At 42.1% G+C, this 26032-nt stretch overlaps 1 protein-coding gene across 4 annotated transcripts in view; it reads left to right on the top strand.

Moving 5' to 3' along the window:
• The window catches only part of COL4A4 (collagen type IV alpha 4 chain), a 157373-nt gene that overhangs the window by 15304 nt on the left and 116037 nt on the right, over positions 1-26032 (top strand). For 3 of the 4 annotated variants that reach the window (XM_516128.7, XM_054679440.2, XM_009444464.5), the window contains exons 2-4: positions 1623-1794; positions 4717-4759; positions 9013-9090. In XM_516128.7, the coding sequence (XP_516128.5) occupies positions 1724-1794; positions 4717-4759; positions 9013-9090 (192 nt within the window). In that variant the 5' untranslated portion in view covers positions 1623-1723. Of the gene's footprint in view, positions 1-584; positions 1010-1622; positions 1795-4716; positions 4760-9012; positions 9091-26032 lie in introns of those variants that run through there. The other variant, XM_016950591.4, reaches the window with a different exon arrangement.

Raw genomic sequence — 26032 nt, 5'->3', positions numbered from 1 at the left:
TGAATTAATTTGCTCAGCTTTTACCTAGAAGTTTAAAAATAGGTAATGGCCAGGTGCGGTGGCTCACGCCTGTAATCTCAGCACTTTGGGAGGCTGAGGCAGGCTGATCACCTGAGGTCAGGAGTTCAAGACCAGTCTGGCCAACATGGCTTAACCCCGTCTCTACTAAAAATAAAAAATAAATAAATAAATAAAAAATTAGCCGGGTGTGGTGGCACACTAACTACTCAGGAGGCTGAGGCAGAAGAATCGCTTGAACCCAGGAGGCAGAGGCGGCAGTGAGCCGAGATCGCGCCATTGCACTCCAGCCTGGGCCATAAGAGCAAAACCCCGTCTCAGAAAAAAAAAAAAAAAAAAGTTGGTAACATTGAACATTCCTGGTTTCCTTCTCTCTACCTAATTATCATAGAGACAGGTCTTTTAAAGAAGCCAAAGTTTTTTAAATGATACATTTCAATTATTTGAGCCAAATATATCTTTTATCAAAGTAAAGACTTCTTTGAGTCAAGTTTTAAAATATTTTTTCTATTTTATATTGATAAAATTAAATTTTATCTCAATAAAAATATAATTCACAAGATAAAATAAAATTCAGCATTTTAACTTTTTTAAAGTTTACAATTCAGAGGTTTTTAGTATATTCATAATGTTGTGCAGCCATAACCACTGCAATTACATCATCCCAGAAAGAAACTCTGTACCTCCCAATTCTTTCCTCTCCCAAACCCTGACAACTATTAATCAATTGCCTATCTATCTGTATGGATTTCCTATTCTGGACTTTTTATATACATAGAATCATAAAATATGTGGCTTCTTTCACTTGGCACAATGTTGTCGAGATTCATTCATGCTGTAGCACATATCAGCACTTCATTCCTTTTCATGGCTGAATAATGCTCCATTGTATGGATATACCATATTTTCCTTATTCATTCACCCACTGATGGACATGCGGGTTGTGTTCACCTTCTGGCTGTTATGAATATGCTTCCATGAATATTCATGTGTAAGTTTATGTGTGAACATGTGTTTTCAATTATTTTGGGCATATACCCAGGAGTAGAATTGCTAGATCATATAGTAACTCTATGTTTAACTTTTTGAGGAACTGCCAAAATATTTTTCACAGAGGTTGTATCATTTTACATAAAAATACTTTTATATGTATTTGCTGTATGTGTACAAATATACGAAAATGTATATTTGTATACTAGAAGTTTCCTTTTCTAGTTTCATAAAGTAAAAGAAGCATTTGAGTGAATTTTAACTTGGATGTTCAAGGGAAAAAATTAAACAGAAGAAAATTCCACATAGCAAAATGAAGCAATTATTTATACATATATAAAAATATATTTTATATTTAAAAATATATATTTTAAAAATATAATATATACACATAATTTTTCCATTTATCAAAAATATATTCATGATATAGAAAGTGTTTGAAGCTTTTTATTTCTGAAGATAAAAACTGATATTTATTCGGTTTCACCATCACTAAGGAAAGATTGTTGAAGTTACCCTTTAGAAAATATTTCCATAACTATAAAAAATGAAAGTAATTATTTTCAACATTATAATGCATGCTGTGTTTTAAGTGATATATTTATATCTAACAGGAACAGACTTTGACCCAGAACACAGAAACTCACTTGTCAACAAGAACCTTCTGGAAGAGAAGACTGGCAGAATATTTTTTAAGTACTAAGACTTGCCTGTGATGTGGTCTCTGCACATAGTACTAATGAGGTGCTCCTTCAGATTGACCAAGTCCTTGGCCACAGATCCCTGGTGAGTATCCTCAGTGTGATTGCCTGCTTTTATTTAGTAATTTCTACTCAATGTTTGTTCTATGGATGTAAATCATCTGAATGCTTAATATGTCAAAAAGCCAAATCATTCCAGAAAGCTAAAGGTATGTCTGCCATTTCATGACTCATTTTTATTATTGAACACCAACCCTCTCAATTTTCCCTGAAATGCACCCACATAATCACCAAATGGGAATTTGCACAAGGAAAGGCCCCAGATTCTTGCTCGCTTACTCACTAGGTTTGAATAGCAAAAGACTTATATGCCCAAAGTTTCAGGGTCCCTATAACTAGAAGAGTTAGGACAGACTACTTCACAAGTACAGATTAATAACACCCCCAGCCCTCCACAGATGTCCACGTCTTAATCTCTGGAATCTGTGAATATGTTATGTTACATGGCAAGATGGCAAGGGGTAATTAAAGCTACAGATAGAATTATGGTTCCTAATCAGCTGACATTGAGATAGAGGAGTTGACCTGAGCTTGACTATCTGGATGGGCCCAATATAATGACAAGCATCCTTGGAAGTGAAGGAGAGAAGCAGGAGAGCAGTCGGAGAAGGAGCTTTGACTACAAAAACAGAGGCCAGCGGGATGCAGCAAGAGAGACGCAACTGGCCACTGCTGGCTCTGAAGGTTGAGGGGGACCAGGAGCCAAGGAATGTGGGCAGCCTCTAGAATCTGGAGAAGGCAAGGAATCAGATTCTCCCCGGGGACCTCCAGAAGGAATACAGCTCTGCCAACACCTTGGTTCTTGGCAGTCAGACCCATTTCAGACTTCTGACCTCCAGAACCGTAAGATAATATATATGCATTGTTTTAAGCCTCTGAGTGTGTGGTAACGTGTGACAGCGGCAATAGGAAAACAGGAAACCAATATGAGATTGTTCAACGAGACTCAAAATGACATTGGGAGTTAACACAGGGAAATGTTAAATAGTGAAAAAATACAAAAAGTTCTGAGGATGATGGACAAGAAATTACGGGGAGTGAAAGAAGTGAAGGTGGTGGGAAGGAATATGGTCCAGTCTTAACTGATTTGGGGTGGACGTAGAAGAAATGGAAAGGAATCTTCATTGTGGATTTTTTTTAAAGAAAAAAAAAAGGAATGATCTTATTTTTTAATATCTACAGTGGCAGAAAGAACAAGTCCAGTGCAGGATAAAGGGACTATGAAGGAGCTTCGGACCTGACCCGAGCTGGCCCCCTCGGGGCCATTCTGTCTGCACTCTTTGGAGCATATTGTCCAACTTTTCTAAGTCTGTTTGCTCTTCTATAAAAGGTTTAAGAAACATGCTGTGCCTACAATCCTTGATGAGATTATATAGAGAAAAGCGACAATTGCTATAAAATGCAACGTATCCTATTTAAAAATGTCCAGTGATAATAACTCATTTAACAAGCAAGAGTTGTAAATACACATTCAACCTGATTTAAAGCAGTTGATTCCCGGTGTTTAACACCTCCTTTATATTTTTCTCTTTATTTATTTGGTTACTACAATGAAAAGCCAACCTGGCTTGTGTTGGAATTATCATGAAAACAGCTGAGGAGAGAGGGAATTTAGTGTGGGAGCCATTAAGTATGGGCTGGACCCAGTTACTCATCTCCCAGATCCACTGCTCTGTAAACATCTGTAGTGTCTGTCGGCATCTCAGCAAAAGAGGAAGAAGTAGAGGGTGGAGAACAAAGGCTCACTTAGGACATGAGGTTTTAGAGAGGAGAAGGCTCTACAGAGAACAAAAGAACAAGGATGGCAGATAAATCACAGCCCAGAACTGAGCCCCAGTTCTCCTACCATCCTTTGGAATGGTGTGACCCGAAGTTCCAACCACAGCTGTTTTAAGCGTTAAATAAGATGATGGATCCAGAAGCTGTTTGACAAATATAAGGTCTAGAAAATATATGCAAATGTTTAATGGGTGTTTTGTTTTGTTGTTTTGAGACAGAGCCTCACTCTGTTACCCAGGCTGGAGTGCAGTGGCACGATCTCGGCTCACTGCAATCTCTGCCTTCCGGGTTCAAGTGATTCTCCTATCTCTGCCTTCCGGGTTCAAGTGATTCTCCTATCTCTGCCTTCCGGGTTCAAGTGATTCTCCTATCTCAGCCTCCGGAGTAGCTGGGGTTACAGGCATGCACCACCATGCCCAGCTAATTTTTGTATTTTAGTAGAGATGGGGTTTCGTCATGCTGGCCAGGCTGGTCTTAAACTCCTGACCTCAGGTGATCCGCCCACCTCGGCCTTCCAAAGTTCTGGGATTACAAGCCTGAGCCACCGCACTTGGCCTTTTAGTGGTCTTTTAAAATTGCATATGTCCTCTGTTAAAATTTGTTTATAATAATGAAGTTACCCCAGTTGGATTTCTGCCTCACTTATAAGGCCCTGGACTACGTAACTTTTCCCTAAATATTCCATATTATTTCCTTTTTTCTCCAAACCATCCCCCCAGTCCAGTTAGGTTTCCTTCCACCTTGCCTCCTTCTAGTTGCTTCCACTAAATGGCATTATGGGATACACTGGTCTCGGCAATGTGCATGTCTGAACAAAGCTGCCTCCTTCCTTCTCTCCTGCAGTTTTCATTCTGAGAATCATCTTCTTTCACTCGTCTGTCCCTCCAGGTCTCACTTTCAGAGGGTCCTCACGGTCCCCAGCACAATGAGGACCACACAAGGGGTTCAACACACACTTCTTGGCTGATTAAAAAGAGGAAAGGCAATGATGGCAGCCAGAGAGAGGAAAGCATGGATCTTGTCACTGATGACAAGTCGGCTAGTAGGAGCAGCCTCATAGAAATAAAAAGTAGCTTTCTGGAATTAATTCCTTTACTCTTTTTCTTTTTAATTTGTTTCACATGAAAAGAAACTGTTTAAATTAATCTGCATTTTTGTTTTTCTGTAGGTCACTTACACTCATTCTCTTTTCTGTACAATATGTATATGGGGTAAGTACATTCACTAGCTCTGGTTGCGTTGTGAAAATTCACTTTATAGAATGCATAATTTTTGTTATACTTTCAAAGAAATCACCCTCTGGGACTCAATTTTCTTACCTGTAAAATTGAGAATAGGACTAAATAAACTCTAAGATTTCTTTTATATTGTATAGTCAAGACTGCTTTCTGAATTGCCTAGGTATTGGGGATTTCTTTATTTTAATACAAACATAACTCTTTCTTTAAAAGTTTTTTTTTTTTTGGAGACAGGCAAGAGGCAGCTGGGCCATTTCAAGATTAAATCAAGAAATACAAGAATAATTTGAACATTTTAGCTCAGAAGAAAAATAAGCCCAGAACATTCTGTAATAAGCTATCTTTCTTCTGCTTCCTCACTGAAGAATCCCAGTCATTAAACTCACCCTCAGATGTGTCTGGGAAATCCCATTGTGGCCTGCCTGCAACTCAGGTTGATCTTGAGACAACTGACTTGGTTTAAATCACTCTAGTGAACACATCCCTATCTGTTCATACTCTCCACCTTGGATTCACCCAATGCAATTTCAGTGAATCAAGTTATTGTAGGTCTTTTCAAAGCAAATCAAAGTGCAAAATTACCTTCTGTTCTCCTTTTCCTACAAGTTGGGAGCAGAAAACACCTGGGTCAAAGAATGAGGAGCCAGTGGTTCTTGGCTCTGCCAAAGATTCATTTCTTAACTTATATAAGACTCAGTTATCTCCTGTATTGAGTAGGGATGATAAGACTTGCCCGACTTTGTTGACATGCATTTGAGAGCATCACCTGAAATAATGAGTGGAAACAATACTATGATATATACATGTGTATTTTTTCTATTTCTCTTACCTGATTTTTAAAAGTTTATTTTTGTGTTATATTCTTTTTCCTGTTATAAAAGTCTGCAGAGTCCTAGATTTTACTTTTTTAAAAATATTGCATACAAGTAAATATAATTTCTGAATCAAAGATTTTTCTATCCCAGGACTTCTACCAGCTTGTGGTGTGCAGAGAGTCTAGAGATTTCACACAGGGAGTGGCCATATTATCGTTGGGTTTTAAAGGTAGCAATACAAATCGATGCAATGTCTGTGGGAAGCGATTTGGTATTACCCATCCGGATTTTGAATGCACGTACCTATTGACACAGGAATGTGTCTTTTTGGAATTTGTCATACGTGTTTATTCTGATTCATGCATACAGATAAATATGCCCAAGAGTACTAATTTCAGGGTACTGTTCAGTATAGACAGAAGGGAGCTCCCTAAATTTCCTTCAACAACAACTGGTTAAACAAAGTATGGTACGTGGTCTGATGGATAGGCATATGTATTACTTTGGAATGATTTTGAAGACTTTGAATTACGTGAAAACAGCAAAATATAGAGCAATCCACCATTTGGATAAAAATAAAACAAGTCCAAATCACCAAAAGTGTGTTTGTACACATCTGTGCCTGTGTGCCCATGTGCTCATCTGCCTCTGTGTGTGCGTGTGTGTGTGTGAATGAGGTCATTGTATGAATATGCTTATTAATGCCCAGACACCTATTTGAAAAAAATTATCCTGTATAGGAGGGAACTTGGGGCCAGTGTTGAAAGAGGACATTTGTTTTCCTGTTACACTCTTTGGCACCATTTGAATTTTTAAAATTATGTGTCTATATTATTTGTTTTTCAAAAAAGAAGATGGAATTACAAGTATAGGACATTAATAACTTCTTTGTTTGAACTTTTTTTTTTTTTTTTTTTTTTTGTGAGACAGGGTCTCACTGTGTCACCCAAGCTGGAGTGCAGTGGTACGATCTCAGCTCACTGCCACCTCTGCCTCCCAGTTCAAGTGATTCTCCCACCTCAGCCTCCTGAGTAGCTTGGATTCCAGGCATGTGCCATCACATCTGGCTAACTTTTTTGTTATTTTTAGTAGAGACGGGGTTTCACCATGTTGGCCAGGCTGGTCTTGAACTCCTGGCTTCAAGTGATCTGCCAGCCTTGCCCTCCCAAAGTGCTGGGATTACAGGAATGAGCCACCACAGCCAGCCTTTGAACTTTTCTATGTGACAAATATATGTTTAACAATATCTGAGATAAGGCAGATAGTGACTTTTCCTTTTTTCTCTTTGAAGAAGAGTAACATTAGTTTCCGAGAGTGTGAATGTATTCCCAGTGAATGTGGTTCGTAGTTTGAATGTTTAATTGTCTGAAATATTGTGTTTATCTTTTAAAATGAATTTATACAATCTATTTTTGAGGTGCAGACCTCTATAATTTCACCCTCCTCTTTTAAATATTTATTGGGGAATGTTTACGTAGAATAACTTTGCAGAGGCTAAAATCACCTCTTGCTTTTTCCTTTTACTGATCCAAGTCAAACCTTGATATGTGACTATTCCTGTTTTTTTTTTTTTTTTGAATCTACTAATCTATTTTAAAGTGATTCTTTCCTGAAACATAGTTTTGCTGCAAACATCTCAGTGATGTTTGGCAAAAATAAGCAAAGAAATAATAATAACAAACTTGCCCTTATTATCAAGCCATCTAATCAGCTGACCTTATTTTTTTTCCTCTAGTTGTTTTGATATTTCAGCGAACACATAGTAATGAAGCCCAACCTTAAATGAACCCAAGTATTCAATCTAGTTACTTTAAGTGCTTTCATGCTGTCCCGACCTGGGCCCGGGCATTTAATTTTTTTTTAACCTTATCAGGGTGTTTAACTTAATATTTCTGCATTTATAGATAACAACATTACTCAAAACTCAAGAGGCATATATTTCTGAAACTTCAAATACATTTTTAAACTTAAACTATCTAATCGCTTGACTCTCATCAAGCTTCAAATTCTTGTATGCTTTTAATGATCCATGAGAATATTGTTTACAAAGATGTCTTTTTAAAATTAATGCTTAAAGATATTTTCTTTTGGATTGTGTCTGAGCATATTTTTCTCCAAAAAATAAGCCTAAGCTGTGTGAGTGAAAAGAAAAATAATGTATGCTGATTAGACTCTTTTCCCTCCCATACACATATACCTGTTCATATATATGTATACATACATGAATATTCACATATACACATATATATTCAATGCATTCACACATACATATGTGTATATGTCTTCCATGGGACTATAAATATTAGTTTTATTGTTTTATGTTTTCCCATCATACAGTGGTCTAAAGGCTTGAGTTTACAGCCTTAAGTTTAAAAAGGTTGATCAATCATAAAATTGTACGGCCAATGTATAAATGTTGCAATGACGGCTAGGCCAGATCATGAGCCAGGCAAACCTTTTCTCTGATGCTTTCTTGATATTCCTATCCATGCCCTTGGGTCCTAGCACCTAGAGGTGATTTGTCCACTACACAGGGGCCTAAACCACCACTCCCTCCCCACTGGCAGGCCCAGCCTGGGAATGCACGCTCAGTGCTCATGTTCATTGCAGGCGCATCATGGTGATTGCTGTTAAGGGATCCGCTTATGGAAATAGTACTCTGGGACTATGCTTTTATATGGAAGTGGATGGTGACTCTGGATATAGGTGATTAGGATTCATGAGAACAAGGAGCTGATTCTTCCCAAAGGGCGTGTGTGTGTGTGTGTGTGTGATGCTCTAAAGACAGTGTTGGAAAGTTTGCTAAAAGTGGGGAAAAGGTCCAAATTATTCAAGTTCAGGAGTTTCTGTTTGAGAAACACATTAGAGAAACCATCTTGGAGTCTCAGCAAATTGTAGGAACAACAATTTTAATTTTAAGCCCAAGGATGGGACAGAAGAATTGTCCTAGGAAGGACAGTTTGATGAGGGAGGAGATACACTGTAGCTGATCTTGAAGATAAAGCAAAGCAGGCCCTGAAAAAAAAACAAGCTTTTCATTTAAACTAGACTCCACTGTCTATGCATGGATTGCCTAACCACATAGTTTACACTCTAAGACTGTTCACAACTTAATAAATTAAGTCTTACCGAAAGGGAGAAACTGCAGAAGATTCCAGTTAAAGCCAAACGACTTTAGAAGGATACTTATTTTCCTTCAGCATCCTCAGTTTTGGAAGCTTCTTGCTCATATAATCAACCCTCCTTATTATTAAGCTACTGTGTAAGTTCTTCATCTTTTTATATGTCATGATTAGTCTTTTCTTCTCATGGAGTCAAAGGTAAACCAAGAGTGCTTGTTATAATGTATGTGTTATGCACGTAGTTAAACGATGAGTACTGGTATACTAAATAAGATGCTTCACTTTCCAGAGTGGAAAGAAATACGTTGGTCCTTGTGGAGGAAGAGATTGCTCTGTTTGCCACTGTGTTCCTGAAAAGGGGTCTCGGGTAAGTGATGTAAAGACCAACATGGGCAGCATTCCTGAATTTTGAGAACTTGTGAATATTTAATATAAAGTAATCCCAGATTCTTGGCAAATTTTAGTCCTCGATAATGTTTATGTATTTCACAGCTGATGTTTTTCACATTCTAATAGCAATCTCAACTATATTAGACAGTCCAGGCTTAGAAGATAGTGTAGGAAGCTGCGATTCACCCATTGTTTTATATGACACTAGTCTTGTGAATTGTCCTGTGGAGGAAGGGTCCTGGTGTGAAATGGTAACTACTGGGTCACCATCCTGAAATATGGCATTTTAAAGGCTCTGAGAGGTACTGAAGTTGGTAGAAAAAAATCCAAGTTTGTTTGGTCTTTCCAGACAGTTGACCACAGGACTCTTTCTTGGATTGTCGCTATTGAAACAAGTGGCACAGTGTTCTAATGAAGTGATAGCTATATTTTTTGTATGCTTGTTGTGTGCCAGGCACTGTTCTATGAGTTCAAAATGCTTCTGCTCATTGACTTCTCGTAAGAACCTTCTTAGGATACCATGTTTGCAGTGCAGGAGACTGAAGCCCAGGAAAGTTAGTGTCTTGCTCAAGTCAACCCAGAACGGTCGCCTTGATGACCACGCTAGATTCTCTGTTCTGCAAAGCCAAGAACCTCTTTGGTTACTGTCTGTCAGATCTCTTGAACATTTGTTAATGTCTCCCCCATGTTCTGACAGCAGCCCACTAATTCATTTGTGATAAAGTATTAGATCAAACAATTCTCTAATTACAATTACTCCCACAATCTCACAAGAAAGGAGTGTGGTATAGAAGTTTGGGACAATTTTTGAGTCAGATCAATGATTCTTTTGAAATGTGTCCTCATCCATTCTCGCTGCTGTAACAGAATACCATAGACTGGGTGGCTTACGAGAAATTTATTTCTCACAGTCCAGGAGGGTGGGAACCCCAAGAACAAGGTGCCGGCAGATCCAGTGTCTTGCTAAAGGCCTGCTTCCTGGTGTGCAGATGGTGTCTTCTCACTGTATCCTCATATGGTGGAGAGAAAGAGTCCTCTGGGGTCCCATTTATATGGGCATTCATCCAATTCATGACTACTCCACTCTGATTAATTACCTCCCAAAGACCCCATCTCCTCCTACTATCACCTTGGGGGTTAGAATTTCAGCATATGAATTTTGGGGGCCACAAACATTCAGTCTGTAACAGTGTTCAAGTCAATCGTAGGGGGCTGTGCATGACATTCAAAAAGCACAGTACAGTAAAGAGGAGTCTACAAGGACACAAAACACTACCCACAAGAGAAGGGACAACATATTTCTCTCATGCTATTGCTTCATCTTTACACAGCAGGTGTGCAATGGGTTCCTTTGTTGGCCTATTTTACTGGGAGCAGCTACCTTATTGAGCATAAGTTATGACAAATCCACTGATGCTTAAATTGCTTTGTTCCTTCTTCAGTACATCAAAAATTTTGTTCATCAGAATTTATCTTGAGCTTTTTCTTTTTTTTTTTTTTTGTTTTGAGACAGAGTCTCGCTCTGTCACCCAGGCTGGAGTGCGGTGGCGCAATCTCGGCTCACTGCAAGCTCCGCCTCTCAGGTTCACGCCATTCTCCTGCCTCAGCCTCCTCAGTAGCTGGGACTACAGGCGCCCGCCACCATGCCTGGCTCATTTTTTGTATTTTTAGTAGAGACGGGATTTCACTGTGTTAGCCAGGATGGTCTCGATCTCCTGACCTCGTGATCCGCCAGCCTCGGCCTCCCAAAGTGCTGGGATTACAGGCGTGAGCCACTGCACCAGGCCAGAGAGCTTTTTCTTTTCTATTCTTTTTCTTTTTTAGACAGGGTCTCACTCTGTCACCCAGACTGGAGTGCAATGACATGATCTTGGCTCACTGCAGCCTCAAACTCTTGGGCTCAAGTGAGCCTCCCACCTCCACCTCCCAAGTGGCTGGGCCTACAGGTACATGCCACTACACTAGGCTAATTATTTTTTTGATTATTATTATTATTATTATTATTTGTAGAGGTGGAGTCTTGCTGTGTTTCTCAGGCTGGTCTCAAACTCCTGGCTTCAAGTGATCCTCCCTCCTTGTATTCCCAAAATCCTGGGATTACAGGCATGAGCCACTGTGTGCAGCCAGTCTTGAGCCACTTTCATAATACAATTTTAAAAGTGAAGCTTCAAGAAAACAAAGTCCTTAGCTTTTTCGTGTAAATGTGCACATTATATAGAAAAAAAGCCTGGCTTTTTTGTGAGGTTATTAATGTAAATATACCAAGATTGTACAAACGCAAAAAGGAAAAAAAACCTCAGTGCCTCTAAATTTTATGACTTTGAGCTTCAGGACCAAGATAAATAGATTTGATCAGCCCTGTGGCAAGAAAGAGATGAGCCGACCCCAAAACAAAGAGGACCAGTTGCTTTGATAAAGGCACCTCAGCAGGTCTCCCAATGTGAATGAGGCTGAGAGTTGTTTTAGCAGAAAAGGGGATGCTACTGGTTTCCAGCAAGTAGAGACCAGAAGTGCTGTTCAACATCTTACAATGCACAGGACAGTCCCCACACCAAAGAATTATCCATCCCAAAGGCCAACTGTGCCAAGATTGAGAAGCCCTGTTCTAATCTCACCTCTGCTCTGTGATGCAAGTATTATTATTTCCACCTTTCAGAGCAAGGAAACTAAATTCCCAACAGTTCTAAATAACTTGCTAGGATGCAGGAGAGCCAGGAATCACACCCACGTGTCTGGCTTCAACCCCAGCATTTGCTCCATGATTGTGGAAAGATCATTACACGAAGGTACCAACTGCTGGGTTGTAGCGTCACTTTGTAAACTCGGGTTGCCACTTGACTCTGACCAAGCCTGGGTTTCCTTGCACGTACCCCCATTGGTCCTTCTCTTCCATGTCCTTGGGCTGTTAAACAAGCGCAAGGCATTGCATGTGTAGATGGTGTACTTTCCACCCTCTAAGCAGTCTCTGGATAGGGAAGGCTCCCGGTCCTGAGCGGCACTCTGCTGTGTGTGTCTCTGTGTCTGCGCGGTCAAGGAGAGCTGTGTGTGCCACAACAGGGAGCCTGTGGTCTTCCTGAGATGAATGGGTTTTCCATGGGAAGGCTGCAAGTTGCTGTGACATGTTCCAGCGAGGATTTGGGAGTGTGGCTTGTGCGTAACAGAAGGTGGTTTGGGAAAGTAGCACTGTCAAGTCCTCAGCAGCCTGTCAAGTCCTCAGCAGCCGGCCAACCTTCTGAGCTGCAGTGACAGCTCACGGGGGACTATCAGAATAGGAACACACCAAATTCCTAAGGCTTGAGGGATCTGCCTGAGGCTGCACAGCCCTCAAGTGGCATAGCGGGCTATTCCTAAGAAGGAAAGTGTTCCTCTCTTACAGGTTAATGCCCGTAGTAGCAGTAGGTAGTAGTAGGTAGTAGTTTCATCAAACCCCACATCAAAACTGCTATGTCTAAAGCAATCATTGACAGGCAAGGCTGGTTCTGTGCTGAGGAACGGCCATGGTTCGCAATTTAACTGGAGAGGAGAGCTAGAGTTAGAGGTGGAGATGGAATAATCTAAGGTGGAGAATCAAGGGGGGCCTCCTTTGATGTCTACAGAATGAAGTCCAGCCCCATCACCGTACTGCAGGAGGCTCACAGTCTAGCCCCAGCATGAGTTTTCATCTGTAATCCCCATTACTGCCCCTTTGACCCTTTCCAGCTGCAGCAGTTGGGCCACTCATTCACTCTTGAAGATAATCTGAATATTTCCACTTCTCTGCCCTTTTCTGAATGCCTTCCAACTTGCACTCTGCCTCTGTCTTTCCTGTTCTTCTCAAAGGAGCTCAGTGGAGATGCCAAACCACAAGGCCTTTCTGCTCATCACAGTCAGTGTCGATGTCTCCCTGCCAGAGCCCCCTAGCAGGCTGCTTACCTGCTTCTCTTTTGCTGTACTTGTCCTGCCCTGCTCTGTAGCTCTGGCTGGATTTGAGTGTGAATGTGCCCGACTTTATTGATTAGATTGCAAGCATACACTTCTTGAAGGTGGTCATGGGAACACAAGTAAAACGTTGATCCTGATTCCTGACCCACTGTGGACACCCTTGAAATATAGTTTGCCTACTTTCACTTCTCCCCTTTGTAAACTGGGGGTCATTTTTTGTACTTTGAGATTATCACAGTAGATAGCACACAACAGGCAGTTAATACACATAAATTAAGAAACTATAAATTCAGGGGCCAGGCATGGTGGTTCACACCTGTAATCCTAGCACCCTGGGAGGCTGAGGTGGGTGGATCGCCTGAGGTCAGGAGTTCCAGACCAGCCTGGCCAACATGGTGAAACCCCACCTCTACTAAAAATACAAAAAATTAGCCAGGCATGGTGGCGGGCGCCTGTAATCCCAGCTACCTGGAAGGCTGAGGCAGGAGAATTGCTTGAACCCATGAGGCGGAGGTTACAGTGAGCTGAGATTTCGCCATGGCACTTCAGCCTGGGTGACAAGAGTAAAACTCTGTCTCAAAAGAAAAAAAAAAATAGATTCCAGCCTGGACAGGATTTGGGAGCTGAGCTGGTGGTCAGGCCAGCACGCAGGGGCTCTGTAGGGGGATCTCCCATACCCAAGAGAAGAGGCGGACAGAATTAGTGGGGAGTCTCTTCCCCAACCCTAGACTTTCTCCCCACACACTAGCATTTAAGCCTGTTATGAAATGAGTAATCTCACATAGTTCAAATTCCCTCGTGAATTTCAGGTAGGGTCAGAAATAAGCACTTTGAGCAGCAGCAACAAATAAGAGGGTTGCAGCTCTTGGAACTTTTAAGGTACAATGGCACCCTGGGAAGAGCTCCAGGCTGAGGGGAGGAGACTGGAGCTTACCTCCTTGATCTTTTGCAGGTTCAGAGCCCTCACCTGGGATGTGAGAATTTGTCCTAGAGGGGGCTGGTTGGTCCCCTCGGCTCTAGCAGCCCATGGTTCTGTGATATGGGGTGTGGGTTTTCACATATGACAGCTATTTACTTGGTTTCCCAAATGACTTGTGACCAGGCCCTAACATTTCCGTGAACCTCACTATGGCCCATCTTTAAGGGTGTGAATGAGGTATATCAGGCAGGATTTTCTATTATTCCTTATCAGTTTCAAGGGAGGAAGCTCTCTGTGTTTACTGGTGGGCTCCTTGCAGGGAAAATTACATGTCCTTACAAATTAGCATGAGGACCTTTTATAAGTCATACTTTAGTAACAAGGATGATAATAAAGACACTGTCCACAGTTTTTTCCCCATATTGTTTTCTATTCAAGGGAGTATAACAATTGCAAAATTAACAGAACCTTATGATGTGGTGGTTTTACAAACACGGAGGTCAAATGACGTAAACGTCAAGAATTGTCTTAGTCTTTTTGGTTTGAAAACCAAAATCAAACATGAGTGAGTCATTCTTTCTTCTGAGAATTTCAAATCACTAAAAAACTGCAAGTATTTTCCCTGCGATCTCATTCACTCATCCCTTATACTCCTAAGAGCTTGCATTCCATGATAAAAATGGAATTTACTTGGGAAAGTTTAATTACTGTTAACATTTTTCATTTCATTGAATTACTTGCACTCAAAGTTCTAGAACTCAGTCTCATTATCACTCACACAGCTGTGTTTTAGGACATTTTCTACCTGTAGCCTGACACATGGTTCAGAACAATAATTTTTATGTCCCCAAAGTTCACTTAAGTCAATTGTGTTCCATTTTGATGTAAACAAGTTCCAGTGACAATTAGAAGTTGGCAAAGGTGGTCTTTCAACCCCTGAGCTTGTTGGCTTTGCTTTTTTGTTCTTCTTGCTATATCTTCCTCCTCCAAGAACTCTCTGGCTCATTTTGTCACTACTGGAGAATTCCCTGGTAAATGAAGTCCCTGTCAGAGATGGCAGACTCAGATGTCCTTGGGGAACAGCTGGTGACCTGAATGTAGTAATGGGGAGAGGAGGTGCTCAGGATGGGGCTACTAGGAGCTGGACGGTGCATTTGTCATTTAAAGGCATCAGAATTCAGAATTTTTAAAAAACCCAGTGCCTAGCAATTAAACACACTCCCCAGTAAAATTCAGCCCACCAGCTTCCAGTTTATAATGTGGGCTTAGCTTGTTAAAGTGTCCCCCCCATGTCAAGAACAGGAACCTTGATTTCTGAAGAATAGAAAACTTGCAAAAGTTAAAGGCTGAATCTTCAGCTATAGGATGATCTGTGTAGGCTTGAGTAAGGATTTCTTTCTTTTTTAAATTCTTTTTCTTTTTCTTTTTTTCTTTTTTGAGATGGAGTCTCTCTCATTCAGGCTGGAGTGTCGTGGCGCTATCTCGGCTCACTGCAACCTCTGCCTCCTGGGTTCGAGCAATTCTCCTGCCTCAGCCTCCCGAGTAGCTGGGACTACAGGCACCCCCACCGCACTTGGCTAATGATTGTATTTTTAGTAGAGATGGGATTTTGCCATGTTGGCCAGGCTGGTCTCAAACTCCTGACCTCAGGTGATCTGCCAACCTCAGCGTCCCAAACCGCTGGGATTACAGGCGTGAGCCACCACGCCTGGCCTTGAGTAAGGATTTCTGGACAGGGTTTGGGAGGCCTAGAGAGTAAAGGAAGGATCCCTGCCTATCATTTAATACTATTTGGAGTATTAATAAATTATAGTGGTAGAAGTAGCAGCAGCAGCTGATGTCTACATGGGAAAATAACTCCAACTAACTAACATCATTTCAGTAGACTGAGAAATATCTCTTTAAATCCAGCATCCGTGCATGAGAAAAGAGAGAAAAGAAGCTTTTATCTGCCTACTACACTGTAGAATGTATTACCTATTTTCCAAACAGACCGAGTCTACGTATAGAGCTAACATAATAAGACCCTCCCCTGGGAATCCTAGTTGTGGTTTGGGTCTGAAGGCAGGTTTGGGCACATCTGCCCTGGTCAGTCACCTCATTAACTTGTCAGTGATTTGCAACAGGGCCTTTGGTCTCCTCATGTGGAGTTCAATTCCACAGCAACAACTGCCAAACTGTGTGACCCAGCATGACCCAGGCCAGGCTGGGTGCAGAGCTCAGCAAATGCAGGGCCACACTGAACTTGTTATTGGCAAGAAATAAGGGCTAGCGATACAGGTGCACTCAAAAGCAGGGCACAGTTTGGGGGAAATAATCTACTATATAGGAAAATAGAAAGCACTTAGTATAAGAATACCTCTTTAGTACAAATGTAACGTCTGACTAATTAGCTAAGATGAGGAATTATAATGGTTTTAGGAAATAAAAGCAAATTTCTCCTTTCAAACAACCATATTCAATAATTTGCCAAGAAATCCACAAACAGCTGTCTCCAAGGTGCTTATTTCTCTATAACACAATCTTTTTTTTTTGTTTATTTTTTATTTTTTAGACAGAGTCTTGCTCTGTCGCCAGGCTGGAGTGCAGTGGTGCAATCTTGGCTCACTGCAACCTCCACCTCCTGCGTTCAAGCGATTCTCCTGCCTCAGCCTCCCAAGTAGCTGGGATTACAGGCACACACCACCATGCCCAGCTAATTTTTGTATTTTTAGTAGAGCCGGGATTTCACCATGTTGACTAGGCTGGTCTTGAATTCCTGGCCTCAAGAGATCTGCCCATCTCAGCCTCCCAAAGTGCTGGGATTACAGGTATGAGCCACTGCACTCGTCCTCTATCACACAATCTTAACAGCAACGAATAATAATACCAATAATAATAGCTTTCCATTCATTCGGCAAGTAACCATTGAGCACTTGCCACATGCCAGGCATCCAACCAGGCCTTGGAGGCCTCAGTCGTAAAGAAGAAAGTCCCTGCAGCCTGGAGCTCAGAGCCAAACCGAGAGACAGACAAGACTCCCCTCCGGCCACTATTTCTGGCTGCCTGAGGAGCGCCAGGCACTGTTTGAGGTGCTCAAGTCACATCAGGGAAAAGATGAGACAAAAATCCTCGCTCCCACCCCAGGTGGACAATTTGGTGCCCTGGCTTGCTTTGCATGGGAGCATGTGGGGGTCAGGGCACAGGGAGCTGTGGGTTAGCACTTGAGCTTGAACCGGGTGGAATTAGAACTCTCCTAGCCACAGTCTGAAGGAGAAGCCTTCTGTCAGTTTCTATGGCTGTGTAACAAATGACCATCTACATGGTGGCTTAATACAACAGAAATGTATTCTCTAGAGGCCAGAAGTCCAAAAGCAAGCTGCTGGCACTGCCAGGCTCCCTCCACGGCTCTGGGGGAGAACCTGCTCCTTACCTCCTTCCACTCCTTGTGGTGTCAGCAGTCGTTGGCATTCGTTGGTTCCTAGCGGCCTCACTCCAGTCTGTGCCTCTGTCTTCACATCGCCTGCTCCTCTATGTGTCCACATCAATCTCCCTCTGCGTCCTCCTTATAAAGGTGCATGTGGTAGCATTTAGGGCCCACCTAAATCACCCAGGAGAAACTCTTCAGCTCAAGAACCTTCACTTTATCAGGTCTTTTGCCGTCTAAGGCTATAGTCACAGGCTCTGGGCTTAAGACATGTCGTATCTTTTTTTGTGGCGCCATTCAGCTCCCTACAAGTGTTCAGACAAGGGGAACAGCCTCCGCTCGAGCCCTGAAGTGGGAAGGAGACAGGCTGGCACGTTTGAGGGACTGAAACGTGACTAGAGAGACGTTTGACCACAGTGGGTAAGGAACCCGGCAGCATGCAATGCAGCTTAAAAAGCTGACAGGGGCAGGGTAGGTTGGCTCATGCCTGTAATCCCAGCACTTTGGGAGGCCAAGGTGGGTGGATCATGAGGTCAGGAGTTCAAGATCAGCCTGGCTAACATGGCGAAAACCCGTCTCTACTAAAAAAATACAAAAATTAGCTGGGCATGGTGGCGGGTGCCTGTAATACCAGCTACTGGGGAGGCTGAGGCAGAGAATTGCTTGAACCTGGGAGGCAGAGGCTGCAGTGGGCCGAGATCGTGCCACTGCACTCCAGCCTGGGCGACAGAGTGAGACTCCATCTTAAAAAAAAAAAAAAAAAAAAAAAGAAAGAAAAAAAAAAAGCAGACAGATTTTCCTGCATAATAAGACATTTTTGAAAGATTTTAAGAAGGGAAGAAGCAGATTGGATTTATGTTATAAGATGATCTGGTGCTGTTTGGAAAATGTGGCTGGTGGCAGGTAGGTAATGTTAGGGAAAACCTGTTACGAGGCTGCTGCAGTCATGCAGGTGGGAAGTCTTGGTGGTTTAGTGAGGGGATGAGTGTGCAGGGTAGGGAAGTGGATGGGAGGTGGACATATTTGGGAGGCAGACTTGATAGGAATGAGGAGACTCACCTGGCGCAGTTGGGGCAGGCAGTTAGAGGCATGCGGGCCTCCCAGGAGAGGTGTAAGCTGCTGTGCAGACAGTGGTGCCTGCTCAGGAAGCACGTTTCAGGGGCGATCATGAGTCCAGGTTTGGACTTGCAGCGCTTGTGGTCAGTTGGATATGTGACTGGCACTCAGAAAGAAAGGTCTGGGTTAGGGAGGGACACGGAGGGATTGTCTGACTGTGGGTGAAGTTGACCCCTTGGAAATGGATGCTTTGGCTGGAGAGAAAGTGACAAGAAGCCAGGGCAGCCCTGAAGAGCTCTGGGGGAGACTCCAAACAGGAGGAAGAGGGGGCCACAAGACACAGGTGGGAGCAAATCAAGGCAAGGCCAAGGGGCAGGGATGCTGGAGAACAGGGCAGGCAAGAAGGAGGGAGAGTTGAGTGGGTTAGAGCTAGTCAGGGAGTTCACCAGGAGCCCTTAGCCTTGTTTAGGCCCCGCAGAAGACGCAGATGCCATGTTTTAAAATGGGAAAACCCTTCTCCAGTGGCCTGGAGTAAGGGGTGACCTTGTTGTTCAGTGGCAAAGCCATGTCTCCTGGTTCTCAGTGCAGGGTTCTTCCCACTGCACCATGCTGCCTCTTAAGAACACAGTGAAAATCTCGAATGAGTGTTACTCCAGGCTAAATCCCTCAGTTGCCCCTATTTCATTGTGAACAAGTGCGGTTACTTTAAGGTACAAGAAAACACTCTGCCACTGAAGTCCAGTCTCTGGATTGTCTACTGTTGATAACACCTTTTGTTATTTATTTTGATAACTCTTCCTGGTACCTAACGGGCCTTTTTCCGGCAATAGGGGAGGCTCCTGGAGGCACTGCCAAAGGATTTGCGAGTGATGTTGTAGTGTCACCCAGTGGCTGACTGGTTGAATTACAATCAAGCCTTAAAAACGAGGGAAGCATTAGAAAAGAAAGGAATGATAATAATAATGGATTAAGAATAATGAGACTCATAAAAAGGATGAATATATTTAAAAGAATCTTTATTTGTTAATTTTAGTTGTGCAAGTTTTAATTGATCATGTAATCCATGAGTATATGTTTAGAATTTATACTGTGCAAGACAGTGGTCAAGATGCTGAGGTGGAAATAAAAACGTACATGAATCCCTGGCTGCAAAAAGTGTACCAGAGGCCAGGCGCAGTGGCTCATGCCTGTAACCCTGGCACTTTGGGAGGCCAAGGGGGGCGGATCACTTGAGGTCGGGAGTTCGAGACCAGCCTGGCCAACATGGCAAAACGCCATCTCTGCTAAAAATACAAAAATTAGCCAGGCGTGGTGGTGGCCGCCTGTAATCCCAGCTACTTGGGAGGCTGAGGCAGGAGAATTGCTTGAACTGGGAGGCAGAGGTTGCAGTGAGCTGAGATTGCACCACTGTACTCCAGCCTGGGTGACAGAGTGAGACTCTGTCTCAAAAAAAAAAAAAAAAAAAAAGTATACTAGAAGACATCACCCCAAGCAGATATTAAGCAAAGTAGCATGCACAAGGCAATAATGAAAAATAGGTGATGACGTTATTTAGTCATTAATTATTTTAGGGTAGATGTGGTAGTTTGGAGGGAAGTGAAATTGATGAGGACTGCAGTTAAATGGAAGCAGAAACCTTGAAGTCAGAACTGAACAGCCTCAGGTCCTTTGTCTCATGTCTTTGAGTCTCAGCTTCCTCCTTTGGGAATGAGGTCGTAGATACAGGGATGACTTTCTGCTTTACAGGGTGGTAAGGATTCCATGAGAAGAATGTATTAACACACTGTTGTGTTGTGTCTAGATTCGTACATGGTGGCAGTTATTACTGCTACTGTTATGATTATTATATTTTTGGAGGGATGGCAGAATTTGAGCTACAGGTAAAGAAAGGCTACTCTGACCTCATGGAAACAAGTGTGATTGGGGCAGAGGGTGGGGGTGTGGAAACTGCAGGGAATAAGGTTGGGGGGTGTGCGGAAAGGAGATTGTCCCCATTGCAGGTGTTGGTGAAAGCAATGACACCAGGAAAGGGGTGACTGAAGAAGATTCATTGACAGTTGCATGGGGCAGTGGGGAGAAGATCAGGGTTAAGGAGATGTGAGAGATTGGTGCTTGTGGAACCCGTGCGAGAGATGACAAGACCATGGGCCAGGTGCTTGGCAGTGGGAGGAAGGTAAGATGGGAGCATGAGATTTGGGTTTTGGTTCAAAGCGAGATGTGATTGACTTGGTCATGAGAAGGACGTGGAGAATGAGGGAAAGAGGGTGACAAGGCTGGCAGCTGGATGGTGAGCTTAGATGATGCCAGGAACAGAGTTACTCTCTTCAGTGACAGGGAAGGAGGAGGCAGAGGGCTGAGCTCAGCTTTGACCCAATGTGTGAGATGAATTAACAGGGGAAGAGGATGCAAGAAAGTTTCTAGAAAACAGTTGGGGATATAGGATAGGACCAGAAAGTTAAATTTGAGAACCACAAAAAATAGAGGTATTCAATTAATTCAATTAATAACATTGTGTCCTAAAGAAACTTTATAAAAGAACATTGAGTGTATCTGGATAGACTGTTTTTAAGTGTAAAAATAAGAAGAGGCTTGAAGGGGTTGAAATGTCACTCCGGGCATGGCATGAGCGTGAGTTAGTGGATGAACCCTCCATTGTTCTAGGCTCAGGCTCAGGTAGGGGGAAGAGGAGAGGTTTAGGTGAGAGACTGACTGGTCCAGGTGTGAATCTGAGCTTGCTAGGTGTGAGAGCCTGAATAAGTTACACCTTCCTTCATCTATATGGGGATCATAGCCTACACTATTCAGTGTTGCTGGTTGCATTAAATAGGGTAAGGTATGGAGCATGGCAGCCACATAATCCATAACCAAGCCTAATAAATACATTCCTTCCCCTTCCTGTGACATTTTTGATGATAAACGTCATGGTCTTAAGAGTTCAAGGGTGATTTGGAAAATCTGTATAATTAGTATAACAAAAGCATCTTTCTTGTTTGTTCAGTTATTCATTTATTTATACCTTGCACTGATTTATACCTTGCATTTAATTATACCTTCTGGCTGAGAAAGAGCAGGAAGTCACAGCAGAAAAAGTGTGGCTGTACCTGTATTTGTAGTTGTTTATTTGTAGTGTTTCTCCTAGTGCTCCTACTGATAAAATGACAAACGATTTCTTAGATTTTTGTCATTCCCCATATGTTTTGGTCCCTGGGGCAACCAGATCATTGCCAGCCAAAAAGGCTGATTTGAAGATTTTGGTTTTTAAAAAGTACAGTACATACCCTCTTATCTTTTGGTCTCTTTTACTAAGTTGTTATGAAATAAAAGTAATTTTATCTTAGCCCTGTTCAAGAGACATTCTAGACTTAGGCAACCGACAAGGGACAAAATCCTAAAGGAATGCCCTGGCCTCAGAAGACAGGGAGGCCGGCGCTTCTGTGTCTGCTCTCATCTCCTTCATCCTTTATTTGTACAGCTGGCCCGAGAGCCTACTGCTGCTCTAGGGAGGCGCAAATAACAGGTTTGATGATACGGTGTCAATTCGGCCTTTGAACCAAAAGAAAGAAAGAGATGATCTAGTGGCTTCACATGGCATGCCAAAGTTTCCTCAGCTGTCAAGCTGATTGTCATTTCTGGATTCAGCGGCTCTGTCTTCTGACTTCGAAGCTGCAGAGGCAGTTGTGTGCGCACGTAGCCAAAAAAACCCAGGGGTGCTGTGCATCTGAAAGCCAGTCATTCCACTGGGTGGTTTTTCTCTTTTTGCTAGACTGACTCTGGCACAGCAACTTGTTTTATAGCAGGTTATTGTTGGTGGTGGAGAGTGCAGGGTTAGGACTGGGTGAAATATTTCTTTAAAGATTTTTTTTAGTGATGCAAAATTCCTGTGATTATTTAATGATTCTCTAGTTATAAAAATGTCTTTTATGGGCCTGCTACTTATGTCTATTTGTCCTGAAGTGAATTCTATTATAACCTTATGAAAAAGTAAGCCTACATATTTACCTGTAAGCACAAGTTCTTTTACTGACCCATTCTTTTACATGAAACAATTTAAAGAAAATAGAATTATTCTCTGTATGCTGTGAATAAATTATTTACTCAAATTAGGTGAACTAACAAATGACTGTTTCAAAGATTGGTGTTTGGGAAATTTTGGTGAGCAGCTTTCTGACAGATTTTGTGCTGTTATTTGAGGTTTAATGTATTTCCTTTAAAAATTTATCATGTAGCAAAATACTTATTAAAATACAAAAAAAAAACCGCACTAAATACAAAATCACAAAGTCTTCATAGTTGTAAAAAAGGAGAAATTTATGTTAGTTTTTCCACTTGCAAAGTAGGGGTAGTATTTGCCATTGCATATGGTTGAAATAAAGGCATAACAACACCTACATTATAGCTCAACAGCAAAAAACACCAACATCCCTGTTATTCAGAGTCATTGCTCATGGTGTGAAGTTGTACTCTGCACAGTTTGCTGTGGAATCATTGCCATTTTGCATAATTACTGTTAACCAACGTTCTAGGAATGACAATTCAGAGACATAAGACAGCATTTACACTTATCCCTTTGCATCCATGAGGAATTGGTTCCAGTTCCCCTCTGGATACCAAAATCCATGGATACTCACGTCCCTGATACGAAATTGCATAGTATCTGCATATAACCTATGCACATCCTCCCAAATACTACAAATCATTTCTAGGTTATTTAGAATTCTATGTAAATGCTATATACAGTATACAGTTGTTATACTGTATTTTAAATTTTTTAATTTTTGTTGTATTGTTCTTTTCTGTTTATTGATTTTCAAATATTTTCCATCTGGATCGGTTGAGTCCTCAGAACGGAAGCTAGGGATATGGAGGGCCGCTTGTCTTGCCTTGGGGTAGAAGTGGGCTACCTTATTATTTTATGAAGAGTTTGTTGTTCTCTGCCTTTCTTACCATCATGACCTTGGGCACTTAGACTCGGCCTTCCCCTCCAGGAGCAGAGGTTGGGTGGCTGTGGGCTTGGGAGGGACAGACAAGTGAAGAGGGTATGATAGTCACGGGTGAGAGTGTTACTGCAGAGGCACCTTGGAGAGGCATCTCCTTCTCCAGAACAGGGGCAGGAGATCAGGGGAATCTTTCCACTGCAGCCTTGAGAGATCAATCAGCCAGAGGCAGAGAGGGGGCGCTCCCGGGACAGGACAGCCTGCGCAAACGCTGTGAAAGAACAGAGCTTGTCTAGAAATCTGGTGCAGGGAGGTCAGGGTGGCAGGCTGGGAGGAGGGAGGAGATGGTGAGAGACAGGAGTTAGCATCCTTCAATAATGCAAATAACCATTCCCTGCTTTACTTTTTTTTTTTCCTCCCGAAGTATTTTATATGGGCAGGGTGCAGTGGCTCACGCCTGTAATCCCAGCACTTTGGGAGGCCAAAGCAGGAGGATCACTTGAGGTCAGGAGTTCGAGATCAGCCTGGCCAACACAGTGAAACCCAGTCTCTACTAAAAATACAAAATTTAGACGGGTGTGATGGCGCGCGCCTGTGGTCCCAGCTATGGGGGAGGCTGAGGCAGTAGAATCGCTTGAATCTGGGAGGCAGAGGTTGCAGTGAGGTGAGATCACACAACGCACTCCAGCCTGGGAGAAAGAGCGAGACTCCATCTCAAGAAAAAAAAACAAAAAAAAATAAAGTATTTTATATGGCATTTTCTCAAATCAGCACACATTTCTATACTAAATGGAGTTTTATTATTCTTACTGTTGTGTTAAGTATTTCCACTCCTTTTTTTTTCCCTCTGCAAACTTCCCATTAGCTCACTGGATTCGGTATTGCATGCCTAAAATGAAACACATTAAAGAGATTTATAGTCAGTTAACTGGCTGTCTCTTTTTCAGTTACCCTTTTATATTCAAGCGTGCATTTTGGTATGTATCTAAATAATACATTACTGTAAAGTACTGCATTCATAAAAGATAATTTGGGGAAGTTTATGTATAAATTGCATGCAAGATGAAAAGATAATTCCAAAACGTAATGAAAAAGCATTTATTTCCTGAATGTTATATGTAGAAAACATGGGAGCTTTTAAATTATGTTAATTAATCTGATTTCTAACACAGGTTAGACAGAAAGGTGCTCTGAAGTCATTGTTTGTTTTTACTTTTAGATCGTAGTTTAGAATTTGTGCAGTCACCTATTGTAAGTTGATAAACCCTCACAATGCCCCAAATGGTTTGTGCTCACGTAATTACACTTTGTATTTTATTGTTGTCTTTTTCATAATACATATTTATGTATTTAAGTTTCCTTTAAAATTCTAAGCTTTTAGCATTTATATGGATACTCAATAAATAGTAGCTATTTAACAATGATGAATGAGCATGAAGAAAAGGGCAAATGCATATAAAATATAGTTTTGATTTGTAAAATTTAGGCAGATGTTAAAGGTTGTCAATCATGTGTGTCGAGTTAATGACTTAATGGTGAACAAGAAGTGGTAATTAATCTTTATTATAAAATCACTTCTGCTGATGGTAAGATGTACACAAAGTATGAGGTTGGTGAAGAAGTAATTGCAGTCTTTGCCATTGCTTTTAAAAGGCAAAAAACCACAATTACTTTTGCACCAACCTCATAGAATGTAAAATTGCCCTGGCTTGTGTTTTCACTTATGAGACATGCAGTTTCTTTTATGTCCTAGAAATGTTCATTTATAAACATCTATTTAGGGAAAGTGTCTGTTCTTTTGTTTCTCTACTGGTGGGATTATATGACATACTATTCTGTGGCTTTTCTCCTTTAACAATTATCCATTTATAATAATAACATATAATAACAATAGTTAGCATTTGTTATGCCAGGCACTATGCTAAACACCATTACATGCATTATTCTTTTTATGCTCAGAAGCCATTGACAGATAAAGATGCCAAGGAACAGAGAGGTTAAGAAACATACTCAAGGTCACACAGCAAGTCAGTGTGGTCCTGGGCTTCAAACCCCGGAGGCTGACGCATAGCCTGGGTGCTCAGTCACTCTGTTTCTCCCTCATGAGCTTGGGGAGGATGTTCTATGTCAGCCTGAACAGATGGACTTTGCTGGCAGCTTGCACGTGCTTTTGGGGTCCCACACGTCTTCCTCAGACCTGTTGTTTCTGTGCTCAGGCTCTGGGGGACTTCAGCTGCTGGCATCTGTGTCTGTCAGGGCTTTTTTCAAAGCCCCGGAGGCACAGTTGGCAGGCACTCCATACCCATCACCAGGGCCCTCAGCCAAGGAGATAAATACCCCCACTCCCTTCCCCTAGGGCGGGATAACACTGAGATGTGGGCTCCCCTCAGGGTTAAGTCCCAGGTGCCCACAGTATAACTGACCTGAAACTGCCCCTTTCTTGGCTGCCTTCAGTTCCGTGGGTCGCGCTCTGTTCCTGACCTGCACCTCCTTCACTTCTCAAATGGAGAAGTTGGTCTCATTGACTTCTCGTCCTCTGTGTTGCTCCTGGAGCACCCTGATGAAGTCAGGCTGTGAGGGCTTTTGCTGTTTGAAGGCACCCTAATTTATTCACTGAGTCTCAGGTTGGTGCCTTTCCTGTGGATTTCCGGTTTCTCTTGCTATTGCATATAACACTGTGGTG

Source organism: Pan troglodytes, chromosome 13 (assembly GCF_028858775.2).
Source record: "Pan troglodytes isolate AG18354 chromosome 13, NHGRI_mPanTro3-v2.0_pri, whole genome shotgun sequence".
NCBI classification, from domain to species: Eukaryota; Metazoa; Chordata; class Mammalia; order Primates; family Hominidae; genus Pan; species Pan troglodytes.
This window is presented reverse-complemented; position numbering and strand designations above follow the sequence as displayed.